At 43.4% G+C, this 14,520-nt stretch overlaps 1 protein-coding gene across 2 annotated transcripts in view; it reads right to left on the bottom strand.

Annotated features, from left to right (window-relative positions):
* Window positions 1-14,520, bottom strand: part of WDFY2 (WD repeat and FYVE domain containing 2) — a 99,521-nt gene that overhangs the window by 20,083 nt on the left and 64,918 nt on the right. The window contains exons 2-3 of one of the 2 annotated variants that reach the window (XM_083606662.1): window positions 5,981-6,048; window positions 3,689-3,762 (exon numbers count right to left, since the gene is read on the bottom strand). In XM_083606662.1, coding sequence (XP_083462788.1) covers window positions 3,689-3,762; window positions 5,981-6,048 — 142 coding nt within the window. The remainder of the gene's footprint in view (window positions 1-3,688; window positions 3,763-5,980; window positions 6,049-14,520) is intronic. The other variant, XM_083606663.1, reaches the window with a different exon arrangement.

The raw sequence follows: 14,520 nt of genomic DNA, 5'->3' as shown, positions 1-14,520 counted from the left end.
CCTAAAAGGATACAGTGTAGGTGCTTGCTAGATCTCAACAGGCAGGGAGGTCCAAAGTTTAGGGGCTCGCCCACTAAATGATAAGAGTTCTTACAAGCCACTCTTCTCATCGGCAAAGCCAGTTCCAAGCCATTTTGCTGTCTTGAGGCAAGATGGTGCCCTCAACAACTCATGCAGATGCTGGCTAGACTGGTGAATCTTGCTTCAACGCTGGTGACAGGAGAGTGTCCTCCACCTCACCCAAGGGTGGGAGATAGCTAAAGTGGTGCAGGGCAAGCCACACATAGCTCTGTTTGTTTAACCTAAACTTAATTACCTGTACTGTAGTCGAAAACCATGAACTCCTGCCTTTCCTGTGAACTAATAATTACCCCCCTTTTTTCACAAAGAGATGCAAACATCTGCAAAGTGTCAGCACCTCGCCCTCGATCTCCTCTTCTTTGGGAGTGCAAACTGCAAAAAGAACTTTCCTAATTCCGTGTCATCTCTAGATTCTTGTTCGTCTGGGTACTGTTCATTTGAAGATTGTTAGCTGAAGCAACAGGAGCTCCCTTTGTGGCACTCGGCAGAAAGGTTTGGTCTATCTAAGCAGTTGTGTTTGGGCTGCTTGGATTGATACAAGATCGTTAAAGCTGAAATGGACTTTTGCCATCTGTAAACTGTAAAACCGTCTTTATAATGTAACAACCTCATTACAATAATTAATGCGAATGGTATGTGAGAATTTGCCATTTGTAATATTGGTGAACTGGAAAGTTTTACATCATTCTGCAATCAATTCATGCACTGATATTTATTTCAGGATTTGATTATGGTTATACGATAATGTTTTTGTATTGTCACTGGACAGTCTCCCCGCCATGATATTTTACTGCTACATTTCATGTGTTGAATACCCATTTTACAGTAGTTCCTTCTATCTCATGTTCCATGAGCTAGATACCATGAGGTATCATTCAAAATATTTGAATTCCCTCAAAAGCCTTTCTGAAATCTAATATTTTCCTTCTGTTTACTCTGCCAATTGCGATCAAAAGAGCTGTCCTGGCGTAAAACCATGCTGACTGCTAGTAAACACTTCCTTTCTTCTACGTGCTTACGGGTCTGCTGTTTAATATCTGCTCTAGTATCATCTCAGGTCAAGGAAGTCAAATGAGTAAGTCCAACACCAAGTTGCTGCTTCAATGATCAAATACTGTGCAAATTCTTCCAGCGACCAAGCTAGTTTGCTCTCTACTTCCCTGCATAAAGGTTTCTATTTTGGAAAGTGGACCATCTAACTCCTGTATGAAATTCATCAACTATCATCTACCTGCAGCAGAAAAAGAGGGATGGGAAACATGGGATAGCAGGGACTTCAGGAACTGGTGCCTAGTTGCCTTGTTTTCCCCTTCCCTCCTGACTTGTTAAACATTTTAGAGTACAAACCTGCCAGCAGGGAATATCTTGTTTTTTATTAATGCTGAGTGTTGAGTTATGCTTCAAGCAATTTGATAATTAATAGTAAGTCCACACCCCTCCCCAAAATAAAGAGTATCAGGAAGATGACTCCAAGGGATGAGTCTCTGAACTGGGTGGAATGCACAACAGACAAGTTAAAACAGTCATTTTCCTGGACTTTAAAAAGAGCTTTTTTAATATCAGCTTTCAAGTGATACCACGTTTTATGTCCTTTTTTGAGATGCTTGTCTCCCATTCTTTCCCATTTTATCTCATGTATTAATATCAATGCGGCGTTTGTGGAATTGTTCCATCAGTTTGCTGAAAGCCATGTTGTAAATTCGGTGACTTTAAAGGCAGGGTGAAGGCCTTTAAATACAAGAGACCTGGTTGATTTGAATTCAGACCAATCCAATGTTTTTAGAGCTGGTCCTTCGTTGCCCAGATCTCTTTTCACTATTCCCTACCCTGGTGTTTGCAAGTACTGCTAAATGCCTCATTATTTGCGAGGACTGTGGCAAAATAGGTCAGGAGGTCATTTCTGTTTTCCTCTAGCTCAGTGTAGTCTGCCTCACACAAGCAAAAGGACAGCTACAGGGGCCTTAGGGAAGGGGGAACGGAAAGAAAAAGTGAAGAAGCTACACTGCGCCTTCTGGATATATTTTGAGATTCCCAACTGAAAGTAGCCCATGAACAAAAGGACAGCTAGCACTACCAGCCTCAAGATGAAGAGAAAAACATGTCTAGTGCTTAATTTTTCCCTGTGGAAAGATTTCAGTTTCACAAGTTCATTAGTAACAATGAATGGATGCAAACTACAAATACTGCATTAGGCAAGCTTAGCCATTTCACCATTCCGTTTTGCTTATTAAAAGCTAGTAAAATAGACACACTAAATTAGATCACTCTCTAGGGCAGGGGTGGGGAACCTCTGGCCCACCAGATGTTTCTATTTAGCCAAACAGGCTGGGGTTCATGGGGGAAGTATTTCGGCAGCATCTGGATTGCCAAAGGCTTCCCACCCTGACTCTAGGGCACCAGGAAGTTTTATGGTGTAAATTATCCTACGCCGATTGCCCTAATTTGCATAGGAGTAATTTCCAGAAAACCCACATTATTGGCCCTCAGATTTGTGCAACAGGAAGGATGGCAACAGATGAGCATTCCTAACCCTGGCAAGAAGACGCAGCTCACAATAAATGAGCTGGCAAGAATGGAAGTTGAAGAGCTTGCACTTTCTCCAACCCTTAACAGAGCCTTTGAAAACTAGCATTACTGAACCGTGCTACAGCAGGCTTCTAATTCTTTGCACAAACCATAGTTGTCAACGTACAGATTTGAAAATAAGGGACCAGCAGCCTTGAAAATAAGGGACCAGCAGCCAAAATAAGGGATTTTCGGAGCGCAGGTATGTTCGACTTCTGAGCCCATCCGAGCCAAAGGCAGAAAGCCCAGCCAGCAGCCAAACGAAGCCTCAAGCAGTGTTTCCCACAGCGCAGCAACCCAGGAAAGGGGGTGCAGCAAGGAAAACCACCGTTACCTCTCCGCTGGGAAGCGCTGAGCAAAGGCGAGTCCTCAGGCAACGCGGCCGATTTGATCGACACAAGGCATGCAAGCTCCACCCCCCCAGTTGTTCTTAGACTCCTTATTGGGTGAGCAACGCAGCCAAGTAACACAGTTGGGGCCTTCCTCCTCCCTGGCCGGCAGGGAGGGAGGGAGAGGAGCTGCTTCCTTTGAAACCCGGGAAATTTAAGGGACATCATCAATAAAGGACAGCAGCAGGACACGGTGCTGGGATAAGGGACTTTCCCACCAAATAAGGGACAGTTGACAGCTATGGCACAAACCCATCTCTGAACTCTTGGCACCGTACAGATCCATGTACCTAGTAAATAAAGTAGGAAAAAATCAGGAGTTTTCTCAGAGTACCACCCTTGATATACTGTAAACCGCCTTGTGATCTTCAGATGCAGGACAGTACAGAAATTTAATAAATAAAATAAATTAATACTTAAATGTTTTACTCATGATTATAAAAATGCTGTCCATGGGATCCAAGCCCCTAGTTATGAGAGTGCTACTGAATGCAGGAATAAAATTTGCTTGCAACTTGCCATTTCCTGTACCGTAGATTTCAGCTCCATTCCTCTGCCATTTAAAATCAAAAAGAAATTCTCATAACACAGAGGCCTGCTTTGGGAGTGGATGGGGGCACATCTTAACTAGAAATCTTATCACGTGTACTTACTGAGATTGTACCGTTATCTAGACCGACAGACAGCCTCCTTGTTTCTGGATTAATGCACATGCACGAACACGGAGCTGAAAATGAACATATTGTTGAACTTAAGACCTTTCGTGTTATTGCTCACAAATGTCAAAGGACAATCAAGGCAGCTTTATTACAGAGTGGGAGACAGGGATGGGAAGATAGGAATCTAGTGGATGTCACCTGTTGCTGGTGAACCTTTTAAATGCACTTTTGGAGAGCAAGGATTTCAGAGGGGGCAAGCTGGGATACCTCAGTGGGCAGAGCACAAGACTCTTAATCACAGGGTTGTAGATTTGAGCCCCATTGGGCTAAAGATTCCTGCATTGCAGGGGGTTGAACAATATGACTCTCATGGTCCCTTCCAACTCTACAGTTCTTTCTTTTTTCTTTTTTTGAGAAGTAAAGCAGCTAGTAAGCCTGATCTTTATTTATTTTTTTGTATTTTTATTAAAGATTTTCTTGATTTACAAAAGTATTGTAATGTCTCTCTCTTGTATTTTTTCCATGTAAAATTTTTACAAATCAGTTTCATTTGTTGAGACATTAGGAAGAAAAGGGGGAGAGGGGTGGGGTGGGGGAAGATGGGTGGGGGTGGGGTCAGGTGGCAATGTTTCTATTTTGCTTAATGTATGTAGGGCTTGGTGTCAGTGTTGCTTGTGCACGTTCTTTGTTGTTCACTTGTGTTCCTTTGGTGGTGAGAGAGGTTGGGGTTGGCCTAGGGTGTGGCTGTTCATTTGTGGTTGGCTGTGGTGGTCTTTGTTTTCATGTGTGAGTGGGGTGTGTGTGTGTTTTGGATCAGGTTAGCCATATTGATTTGTATGCTGTTGGTGGATTACTGTCATTGTCTTGTTGGGCTGTGTATGTGATAAAGGGGAGCCATACTGGGGTAAAGGCGTCTTCTTCTGTTTGTCCCCGTGTCAGTTTCAGTTTATTGGTTAATTTTTCTAGTAGGGCTGTTTCCCATACTATTTGGTACCAGTGCCTGGTTATGGTGTTTCTGGCTGCTTAAAGTAGGTGGGTTATGAGTTCTTTGTGGTGTAATGGGCATTGTTGTCTTGGAAGATGTTTAGTAGGGCCAATTCTGAGGTGATTTCTAATACTTGTTTAGTTATTTTACATATTTCTCATATGGCTGTTGTCCAGAATAACTCTACAGTTCTGTGATAGTGTCTCCATGTTCTCAGCTTTAGGAACCATGAACTGGGGATTAAAGTTTCTGAACAGGAAAGCACATGGCAAGCTTGGGATGAATGTACTGTTCAATGCCCAGGACAAAGCTGTGCTATATTTCAGCTCCTCAAATCAGGTGTGGATTAGTCTACTGCTCCTCCCATAAGTACACATGGTTACCTGCCCACTGGATAGGAAATATAACTGAATTCACAACTTTGCCTTTTTCATGCTCTTCTACACAGCTCTGATTATAAATCCCCCCAAACACTTCCTAGTTCTGTGCTGCCTTGGCTTCCAGACGGCATCCTAGCAACATTATGTTCTGACAAGGTTCTATGTCTGCGATCTTTATTCTTGTTTCAGCAGATACATGAATATACTCCTGTATATCAGTTCTGGCTCTTGCATTATAATTTGATAGCCTGCTTCTTTCGAATGCTAGAGAAATTTACCATAATTATATAAAGTTCAAAATTTCCGTCAGCTCACTTTTAGAGAACAGGACTTTTTAAAAAGCCTGATTAAAGCCTATGTTGCCTGGAAGAAGCTGATTTTGATCAATGGTGAAAAATGGTGAAGCTGAGAGATAATCAATTCTGGTTTTTAAACTAATTTTGGTTCTGCTGTATTTAATAGTGACACAGAAAATGCCTCTTGCTAACAATTAAGCTGAGCTTCTGATTTTAAGTTAACACACCGCCTGAAGTACTACACAAATTTAAGTTTACTTTCTTCCTATCAATGTTTTCTTTTTCATGTCTTTGGGAATCTCAAACAGGAAGGATATTCAATGCTACAGGAACATCATAGGCCGGGGTAGTCTATAGGATGCCCTCCAGATGTTGCTAAACAACAGCCCCCATCAGCCTCAGCTAGCAGAGTCAATGGACACAGATAGAAAGTGGAGTCCAAGAACACAGGTGTCACATTGGTTATATCTGTCAAACACCAGAATACTTTGATTTTGAAAGTTCAACATATTTAATTGCCATCAGAATTATGGAAGATCCACACTGTGTTCCCAACAGCTAATTACTGGTGGGAGTGGTGCTGAAAACTGAGAATTAAAATGGACTAAAGATTGCAAATACTTACAAGGCAGTGGGTGGTATATGCTAGGCCAATACTGACCACTGTCTCTCTTCAGCCACACACGAACCGTTCTGTAAAAGAAAGGGAGGAAGAATCTTTAGCATTTCCCCATCATTAGTGGTTCTCATTCAAAAAATGGACACAAGTGCTAGCTGAGGATTTGACTAACTCGACTTGGAAGCCTTGCCAGCCATTAAGAATTAACCCCAACATGGAATACCAACATTAATCCCAATGGGTCCCATGCCTTCATATAACGGATATGGAAAAGTAGCTTGGTAAGCCATAAGCTTACCTTATCTTGCCACTTATTTCCTGAATCTTTTTTAAAAAAGCAACTTATACAGCGGACGCTCGGGTTGCAAACGTGATCTGTGCGGGATGCACGTTCGCAACCCGCAGTGTCTGCAACCCACAGCGGCGCGTCTGTGCATGGGCGGGTTGCGATTCGGCGCGTCTGCGCATAGCACGATTTGGTGCTTCTGCGCATGCACGACCACTGAACCCGGAAGTGACCCATTCCGGTACTTCCGGGTTTCGGCGGTCTGCAACCCAAAAAACGCAACCTGAAGCGTTTGTAACCTGAGGTATGACTGTACTGGTTTTCTGGAAAATTCTGGATACCCCTAATATTAATTCATTTTCCCATGCGGAGGATACAAGAAAAGCAACAGAGTTTTAGTTACAGCATTTAAGGGCCATTTCACATATTGCAACGTTCTCTCACAAGAGCACTTCAATCCCACACTTAACATGCCACCCACTGGCGCCTCCCCTTCTCGAATGGTCTTCTATGAGCAGCTGAAGCAGAGGGCAGAAAGAACCACCACTGAACCCAACTGGCACCATTTGTGGCCATTCCAATATTGATGCACCATTAGGAAGAGTCCGTACTTCTCTTTTGTGTGTTTGCAAGAGTTCTCAACCAGTTGTAGATGCAAAACAAAAATGCAAATTTTGTTTGGTCCTATGAAGTTCAAAAATATTCTCAGCCAAATGAGCACCAAGCCGAATATTACGAGCAAATCACTTTTCCCAGAGGACATGACTTTGCTGTCATCTGTAGTTCTTGCTGTTGTTACTACTCATCTCTCGCTTACACTAAAAAGTAGTTATAGGGAGGAAATATGAAACGTTCTATGGAGGTATCTGTGGTGTTGTTGCCAAGGAAGAATCCCAAGATGTGAAAGGATGACAGATTATCATCTTGTTTTCTCTTACTCATACAACTTGTACACATTATGGTTTAAACAAACAACACACACCCATTTTGGAGTAATGCGTATCTATGGCCTTCTCAGCAGCTTAGCTCATTGTTACTGTTTATTGTTTTTTGTTGTATACACTGCAAATAATTATTTGACACACACTTAGAGGCCTTAAGGGTAGGAACGAAGCACCTTGAATTGAGCCCAGAAAACTAACTGGAAGACAGTACAGTTGGTCTAAGACCAACATAAATTTGGCTGCAGCATTTTGCACCAGCTGCTGTTTCCAAACACTCTTCAAGGGCAGCATCACGCAGAACATGTTTCCATAATTTGGGTAGAAAATGATCAAGGCATGCATGTACAATATTTTACTAGAAATGTGAGCAGTGTGAATGGGATAAGTAACAAATGCTGTGTGAGCTGAAGTGATAGGACTTATTCCTTTCCTTTCTGCCAGCGTCACAAACTCAGGTATATAAGCTGGGTGCCAAATGGCTCTTTAAACCAGGGTTGCAGTCACCAAAAGGGAATGCCTAGTTGCCATTTTTGGGTCAGACGGCTCGAAAAGTTGTATCTTTCAGTATGACTTTTTGGTTCCTGAAATTCATTCTGGTTGTGCAGATAAAATATAACAGACATAATTCTACAGAATGTGTTGCTAGTGTGTGAAAACAGTCAAGACCCAAGCATGGAGACACCAGGTACCATCCTGTCACCCGGGCATCTTCACTTGGTCGCAAGTGACTGATAGCCAGGTGCAAAATGTGCTTGGCGAATTTCGAACGCTGCTCGCTGCAGTCCCCTCCCCAAATCTGCTCTGATCCATCAGATTGCTCTAATGTTGCAAATGGCTTAAATTTTTGTTGGAATTTGTTACGGTCATTTTTGCACTCTTATCTATGATACTAATATCTAAATAACTTATTTCTCCAGATGACCAAACTATTATGTGCACAGAAATCTGCCATAAAAACATTAACTGCCGACACACTGTTTTACGAGGAACAGCCAGTTGCTAATCTCTTAAATACTTCTCTCAGATATACAAGATAGCATCCACAGCTAAGACTATAAAACCAGAAAGACTTTACAAACTTAATCAAAAGTGTAATCTCCAGCAGATGCCAGCTAATTAGTTTGAAATAAGCACAACTGACCCCCAAATATCTTATTTGTGTGGTGAATCAGCTCCAGCCGTCATCAGTTTGTACATTTCTGCCTTCCACGCCGATGAAATTGTCATCTTTTATTCCTTTCTCTTTTGCCCTCATGTTACATGTTCTCACATAACATGTGTACCTATGGTAAAGTTTAGATTATTGCAATGCAAAAGCCAATCCATGCACTAGCAATTGTGTTTGTGTGTGTGTGTAGACAGATACAACTTAAATATCCCTCCTTATTCCTTCTTATCACCATACACAATCACAAGCTTTGAATTCTTTTCAGCCTTTATAACACAACAGTTCAGCCCAGGGCTAATGTTTTATTCACAGCAGCTAGACCATCAGTAAACAGAAAGCTTGACGCAATACTACTGAGCAGTCAAGAACTCTCAGATCCTGCTCTGCTCCCAACAGCTTGCAGAAAACGGCAGTATCTCTCCCAATTCTAGTCAAGGTTTTCTTTTACCTACAACGCACCATGGGTAAAGTTTCAGCCCAGACTGTGAACTGCTTTGTTAATGCAGCTTTTCAGCCTCTCAGCCCTCTGCAGCAACAGAATCTGTCAATGAGCTACCAGTTCACTCGTTCAGATTGTCCCAGAAGTCTTACTATAGACATGCTATGCTATATGGCATGGCTGGGCAAAATCCTCATCACAGGTTTGCAAGTGCTCACACATTTACACTGGTACCCGTTACAAGTGCTTCAGGTTACGAGCTCCACTAACCCAGAAGTAGCTGCTCCTGGTTGCAAACTTTGCCCTACGATGCAAACGGAAATCACGCGCCAGAAGCACGCACGCACAGCGGGAGGCCCCATTAGTGAAAGTGTGCCTCAGGATAAGAACTGTTTCAGCTTAGGAACAGACCTCCGGAATGAATTAAGTTTGCAAGAGAGATTAGATGGCAGCCTGATTTATTTGCAAGGAGGTCAGTTGGTTTGTTGCCTGCATTGATAGAATTGTTCGGATAGGATAAGATACTTAAAGGCAACTGTGTTCTTGTTGCTCCTCCCTCTTCCTTACCTGTACATTTGGAAAGATGAAGAGTGGGCCCTGCAGTTTGCCCACTTCCCTTCTCTGTTCTTAAAAGGGAAAGGTAAAGGGACCCCTGACCATTAGGTCCAGTCGTGGCCAACTCTGGAGTTGTGGCACTCATCTTGCTTTACTGGCCGAGGGAGCCGGCGTACAGCTTCCGGGTCATGTGGCCAGCATGACTAAGCCGCTTCTGGCAAACCAGAGCAGCACATGGAAACGCCATTTACCTTCCTGCCAGAGCGGTACCTATTTATCCACTTGCATTTTGACATGCTTTCGAACTGCTAGGTTGGCAGGAGCTGGGACCGAGCAACGGGAGCTCACTTCGTTGTGGGGATTTGAACCACTGACCTTCTGATCGGCAAGTCCTAGGCTCTGTGGTTTAACCCTGAGCACCACCTGCATCCCTTTCTCTGTTCTTAGGCCCAAGTTAATCAGTGAATAATGAGTAATACCTTTATGTAGCCAAATAAATAAGCCAGCAAAAGTTACCAATCCTCCAAATAATTACTAGTCCCACCGACGAGATCAAGAAATCCATCCCTCTTGCAGCTGCCTGCTACACTTCTGTGCTGGGCCTGGAAGAGGACAGGAGTTTCCAACCACTGCTATTCCCCTTGGTTTCTATGCTTGACACAAAGGAGTATGTAGGGCTCCGACCCTCCTCTCCCAGGCCACACTGACGGGTTTTTTTAGTATACCTAAAATCCTTTGCTTACCCCACATTTTGTTCAAAAAATTGCTTTGCATAGGTAACTACAATAGAGCTACCAAAATTTTCAAAAGCAGGGAGTTCGTGGCTTGGCTTTTGAAAAACAGCGGGTCTGCAGTAATTAGCCACGGTAATTGGGAACCGAACTACTATCCTATGCAATGAATGTGCAAGCCATTGGAGGCTGGGCCCGCTGAGACGGTGCTGCTTTTGCTTCTATTCTGCATTTCAGAAATACTTTTATACTTCTGTAATTGCTAGCCACTTTAAGAATATTTGTGGTCAAGAGTGGGGTGCAAGTATTTTAAGTGAAATAAATATGCTGGTAAGAAGAGGTATGAAAAGATTTGTGCACAGTGTGTCCTATTTGTCTGCATCCTGCTGTAGATGCCTCTGTACTCGTTCAATCTGTTTAACCAAAGGGAGAGAGAGAAAGAGAGAGAGAGACAGAGAGAACTGCATAGCATTTCCAAGTGCAAACTCAAGCTTCGTGCCCCTTTTCAAGAAAGCTGGGAAAGATGCAATACCTCCCTCGACTGCAGAGATGCCACAATGAAATGTGATTTTATGTTACGATATGATTCGTATTATGACATGATTCATTTGAAGTCCAGACAATCCCCACACCCAAGCAAGTGGGGGAAGGAAAGAGATCGGCAATGATTATCTGAAGCAAGGCCTTTCAAATGCTACAGCTTTACATGGCCCCTTATATGGCTGCATTGTGTACAACACAGAGGACATGCATTCTGTTGTTGGGTGCCTGAAAGGCTAGTCTACGGGTGGAAATTGCAGATTTAACAATACGACTCAAGAACCAAAATATTCTGAAAACACTTGAGAATGATGAGGAGTACGTATCTGGGTGAGTCTAGGAGGAAGCTCCTGAGATTCAAAGGGACTGCAACAGGATCAACAGGATACCCAAGTACATCTAGCTCAGCTTTCAGACTCTCTCTCTCTCCATATATATATATTTAAATTTAAACCATACACAAGTCATAGTCCTGGGGTTCACACATAATGCTAAGAGATAGTTTATTAACTCTAGTTTGTTTAATTGTCCAAACTCCACCTAATGACTTAATGGTGTTTGGTAAGTCATGAAAAAACCTTGGTTAGTTTGCGGTTTGTTTGCAGTGAAACAAACCACAAGGCCAAGTTCAGTTGTAACATCAAGCCAAACCATGGTTTATCTCCCACTAGAGCAACAAAGCAGAAGGAGAAGTAGCAAAGTGGCCACTATTTTCCATGTACCACCAGCATGCTTGCACATTCACATTAAGCCATCTTTGGCTTAGTGTTACATGCAAGCCAAGCCAATCTGAAGTCATGTTTGTGTTGACTTACAAACCTTGATTTGTTCTAGCTGTGGCCAGGTGTTGTGTGCCAACGCCTTTCTGAACCATGGCTTGCTTAAAACTTAGTAAACAAGAGGGAGCGGAATCCAATAAGTTTAAGAACTGGAGTCCAACGCAAGGAAGCCACTACCACCCAATCCCTTTAGTGCAAGATCAGGCAGAAAGGGTTCCCGAGGTGTCAACACAGTCAGCAGCAGAAATGACACAGGCTTATGCACAAACTTTTAATTACACCAGGCAGCTTTTCAACAGTACCATTCAGAGACTACCTAAAGAGCAAATCAAGTACAGAAAGAACATTAGCAGAAGGGATTTTTATTAGCCAAACCTCTGACTAATCCAGGGGCAGACTAGGAAAGACTTAAAAGGTGAATTATTTTTAGAGGAGGAAGGTCATAAGAAAATAGGAAATGCATTCTCCAAAGCATGTCCTGGCTTTGACACAGGAGTCTAGTAAAAGCAAGATACTTGCAAGCTATGTAGTCAATAGATATTATCAGGCCCTGTTATGAAGCAAAAAAGCACAGTTCTCTGGTTGCCTTCTTGCACATATTTTTAGAAGAGTGCCCATGCAAAGTATTTTACATGAGCATCTAAAAAGCATAACACATGCATGCAACAAATGTGTACTTAAAATCAGAGAACTGTAGAGTTGGAAGGGACCACAAGGGCTGTCTAGTCCAACCCCGGCAATGCAGGGACCTTTTGCCCAACGTGGGGCTCAAACCCACAACCTTGAGATTAAGAGTCTGAAGTTCTATTGACTGAGCTTCCCAGGTGTTCTGCACATGTCAGGCAGGTGGACAAAGAGGCTGAAGGGGAGGAAGGAGGCAAGTCTTATCAACCCAACTCATTAATTCTCATGGAATTGTTTTGTTTACCTAACAGTCTGGTTTCATGGGCTGATTGAATAAAAGTCATACAACTGACTTAATCTGTTCCCGACAGACAGATGTGTGTATGTACACATATGTGTATCTAGATGTATAGACAGACAGTGAGTATATAGTATATATACAGTGGTACCTCTGGTTGCAAATGGGATCCGTTCCGGAGGCCCGTTCGCAACCCGCGTCTGCGCGTGGGTCGTGATCTGCCGCTTCTGCACATGTGTGTGACATCATTTTGTGTGTCCGCACATGTGCGAGCAGTGAAACCCAGAAGTAACCCGTTCCAGTACTTCCGGGTCGCCGCGGGACGCAACCTGAAAACGCTCAACCCGAAGCAAACGTAACGAGGTATGACTGTATATAAAAAGGGCACCATTCACCTAAAAAACCCTATCAACAAAAGGCCTGTCCAAGGGCTTCTGCTTGCATAATGGAGGTTCCTCCCTTCCCTTCCCCTGCAGGCCTCCCAAAATTGTCTTGCGGGTGTGTGTGTCAAGACAACCCCCAGATCTGCAAGCAGGGAAAGTGGCATGAGACACTTCCATCTGGCAAGCTGATAGGCTTGTAATGGCAGAATGTTAAATATATATTTCTATCTACAGATATTCCAAATGAAAAATGATTAAGATTTCCAAAGATGAAAATCTCCTTCCTAACTACCCAGGAAAAGTAACCAAGAGTTCAGCACGAAAACAGAAGCACAGTCACAATGGCGGTGCCTCTCAACTACCCTATCCCCCAAAGAAGGACCTCATCATGATGATTCTGTCCTTCCTGAACCCAGAAGCAAGGTCCTGTTCTCTTCATGCGGCAGCCACAAGAGAGAGAAAAGGCACATCTTGTGCACACCCACTTCCAGCTCATTTAGCACACGACAAGATACCTGGGTGCACCACACCATTCTAGGAGGATTGTCATTTCAATTGTCACTTTTGAAGCATTGCTGGGCATCTCTCTGGTATGCAGTGAAGTGAAATCCCAAGAGCCACTTTCATTCTGAATTAAAGCCTTTAGCAGGAGATGCACAGAACTGCCTCCCTGCAGGATTAAGTCAGCTGTGAGCTGAGCTTGTTCTCCTTCGTATTTGTTCCACTGTCTGATCAGCTATAGTTTCCAACTCCTCTCTCCCTGCCTCTTCCCTTTTTTATTCTTCCCTTTTATTTTGGGAAGCTGCCCTTCTTATTCCATCTGCTTCACAAATGAACCCTAAACTCTGAAAGAACTGTACAACTGACTTAATTGCATAATGTACTTAGGCTAGGGTCTATGTGATCACAAACAAAGGTTTCTGTAGCAGAAGGAAAAATAGATTGTGACTGTATTGTGATCCTTTTTATTCAGCAGAACCTCGGGGGGGGGGGGGGGGAGAGGCGAGAGACAAAGTACCAAGCATGGCAACTCAAAGGGGCTGGTGGAAATCCTTTAGTTCAACAAGCAAGTTCTCTTTTTAAAATTCAAACCCCAGTTCAAGTCAGAGTGCTACGTACAACATTCTGCATACATATCAACTTCATATTCTGCTGCCGTCTTATTTATTTTATTTATTTACTGAATTTATATACATCTATCTGACAGTGTGCATGAATTAGATTGGTCCTGGTTGTTTGATGCTATCCTACCAGCTACGGCAATGGCTTACCACTCCAGAAGGGCATGGTACAATGTGATGCTAATATCCAATACCAAGATGAAGGTCTACCAGGCTTATGTGTTGAGCACGCTGCTTTATGGAAGTGAGCCACAGGCAATTCACAATTTCCAGGAGCCACATATACTGTGTCAGGAAGATTTTGGGCATCACATGGCAGGACAGAGTGTCAAAGATGGGCTCTCCCAAACCCACATTCCCAGCACGTTCACACTCCTGTCTCAGCAATGTCTACACTGGCTTGCCAATGTCCACATAATGGAAGATGGCAGGACCCCCAAGGGAGATCTCCAGGGAGCTGGCTTCAGGCACCAAGCCTGTTGGAAGACCAACTCTGTGTTACAAAGGTGTCTGCAAACAAGACTTGAAGGCTGGCGATAACCACCATTGCCGTTTGAGAAACCCTTGCAGACGACCCCAGCGCCTGGAGACAGTCAAGGTTGTATATCCACAGCAGTGACCAGCAGAGGGATAACTGCTGGGAGGAGCACAGAGAGAAGAAACACCATGGTGCATCTG

This window comes from Podarcis filfolensis (genome assembly GCF_964270895.1).
Source record: "Podarcis filfolensis genome assembly, chromosome: 3".
Classification (NCBI taxonomy): domain Eukaryota; kingdom Metazoa; phylum Chordata; class Lepidosauria; order Squamata; family Lacertidae; genus Podarcis; species Podarcis filfolensis.
Note: the sequence above shows the minus strand (reverse complement) of the source record. Positions and strands in the feature narration are given on the sequence as shown.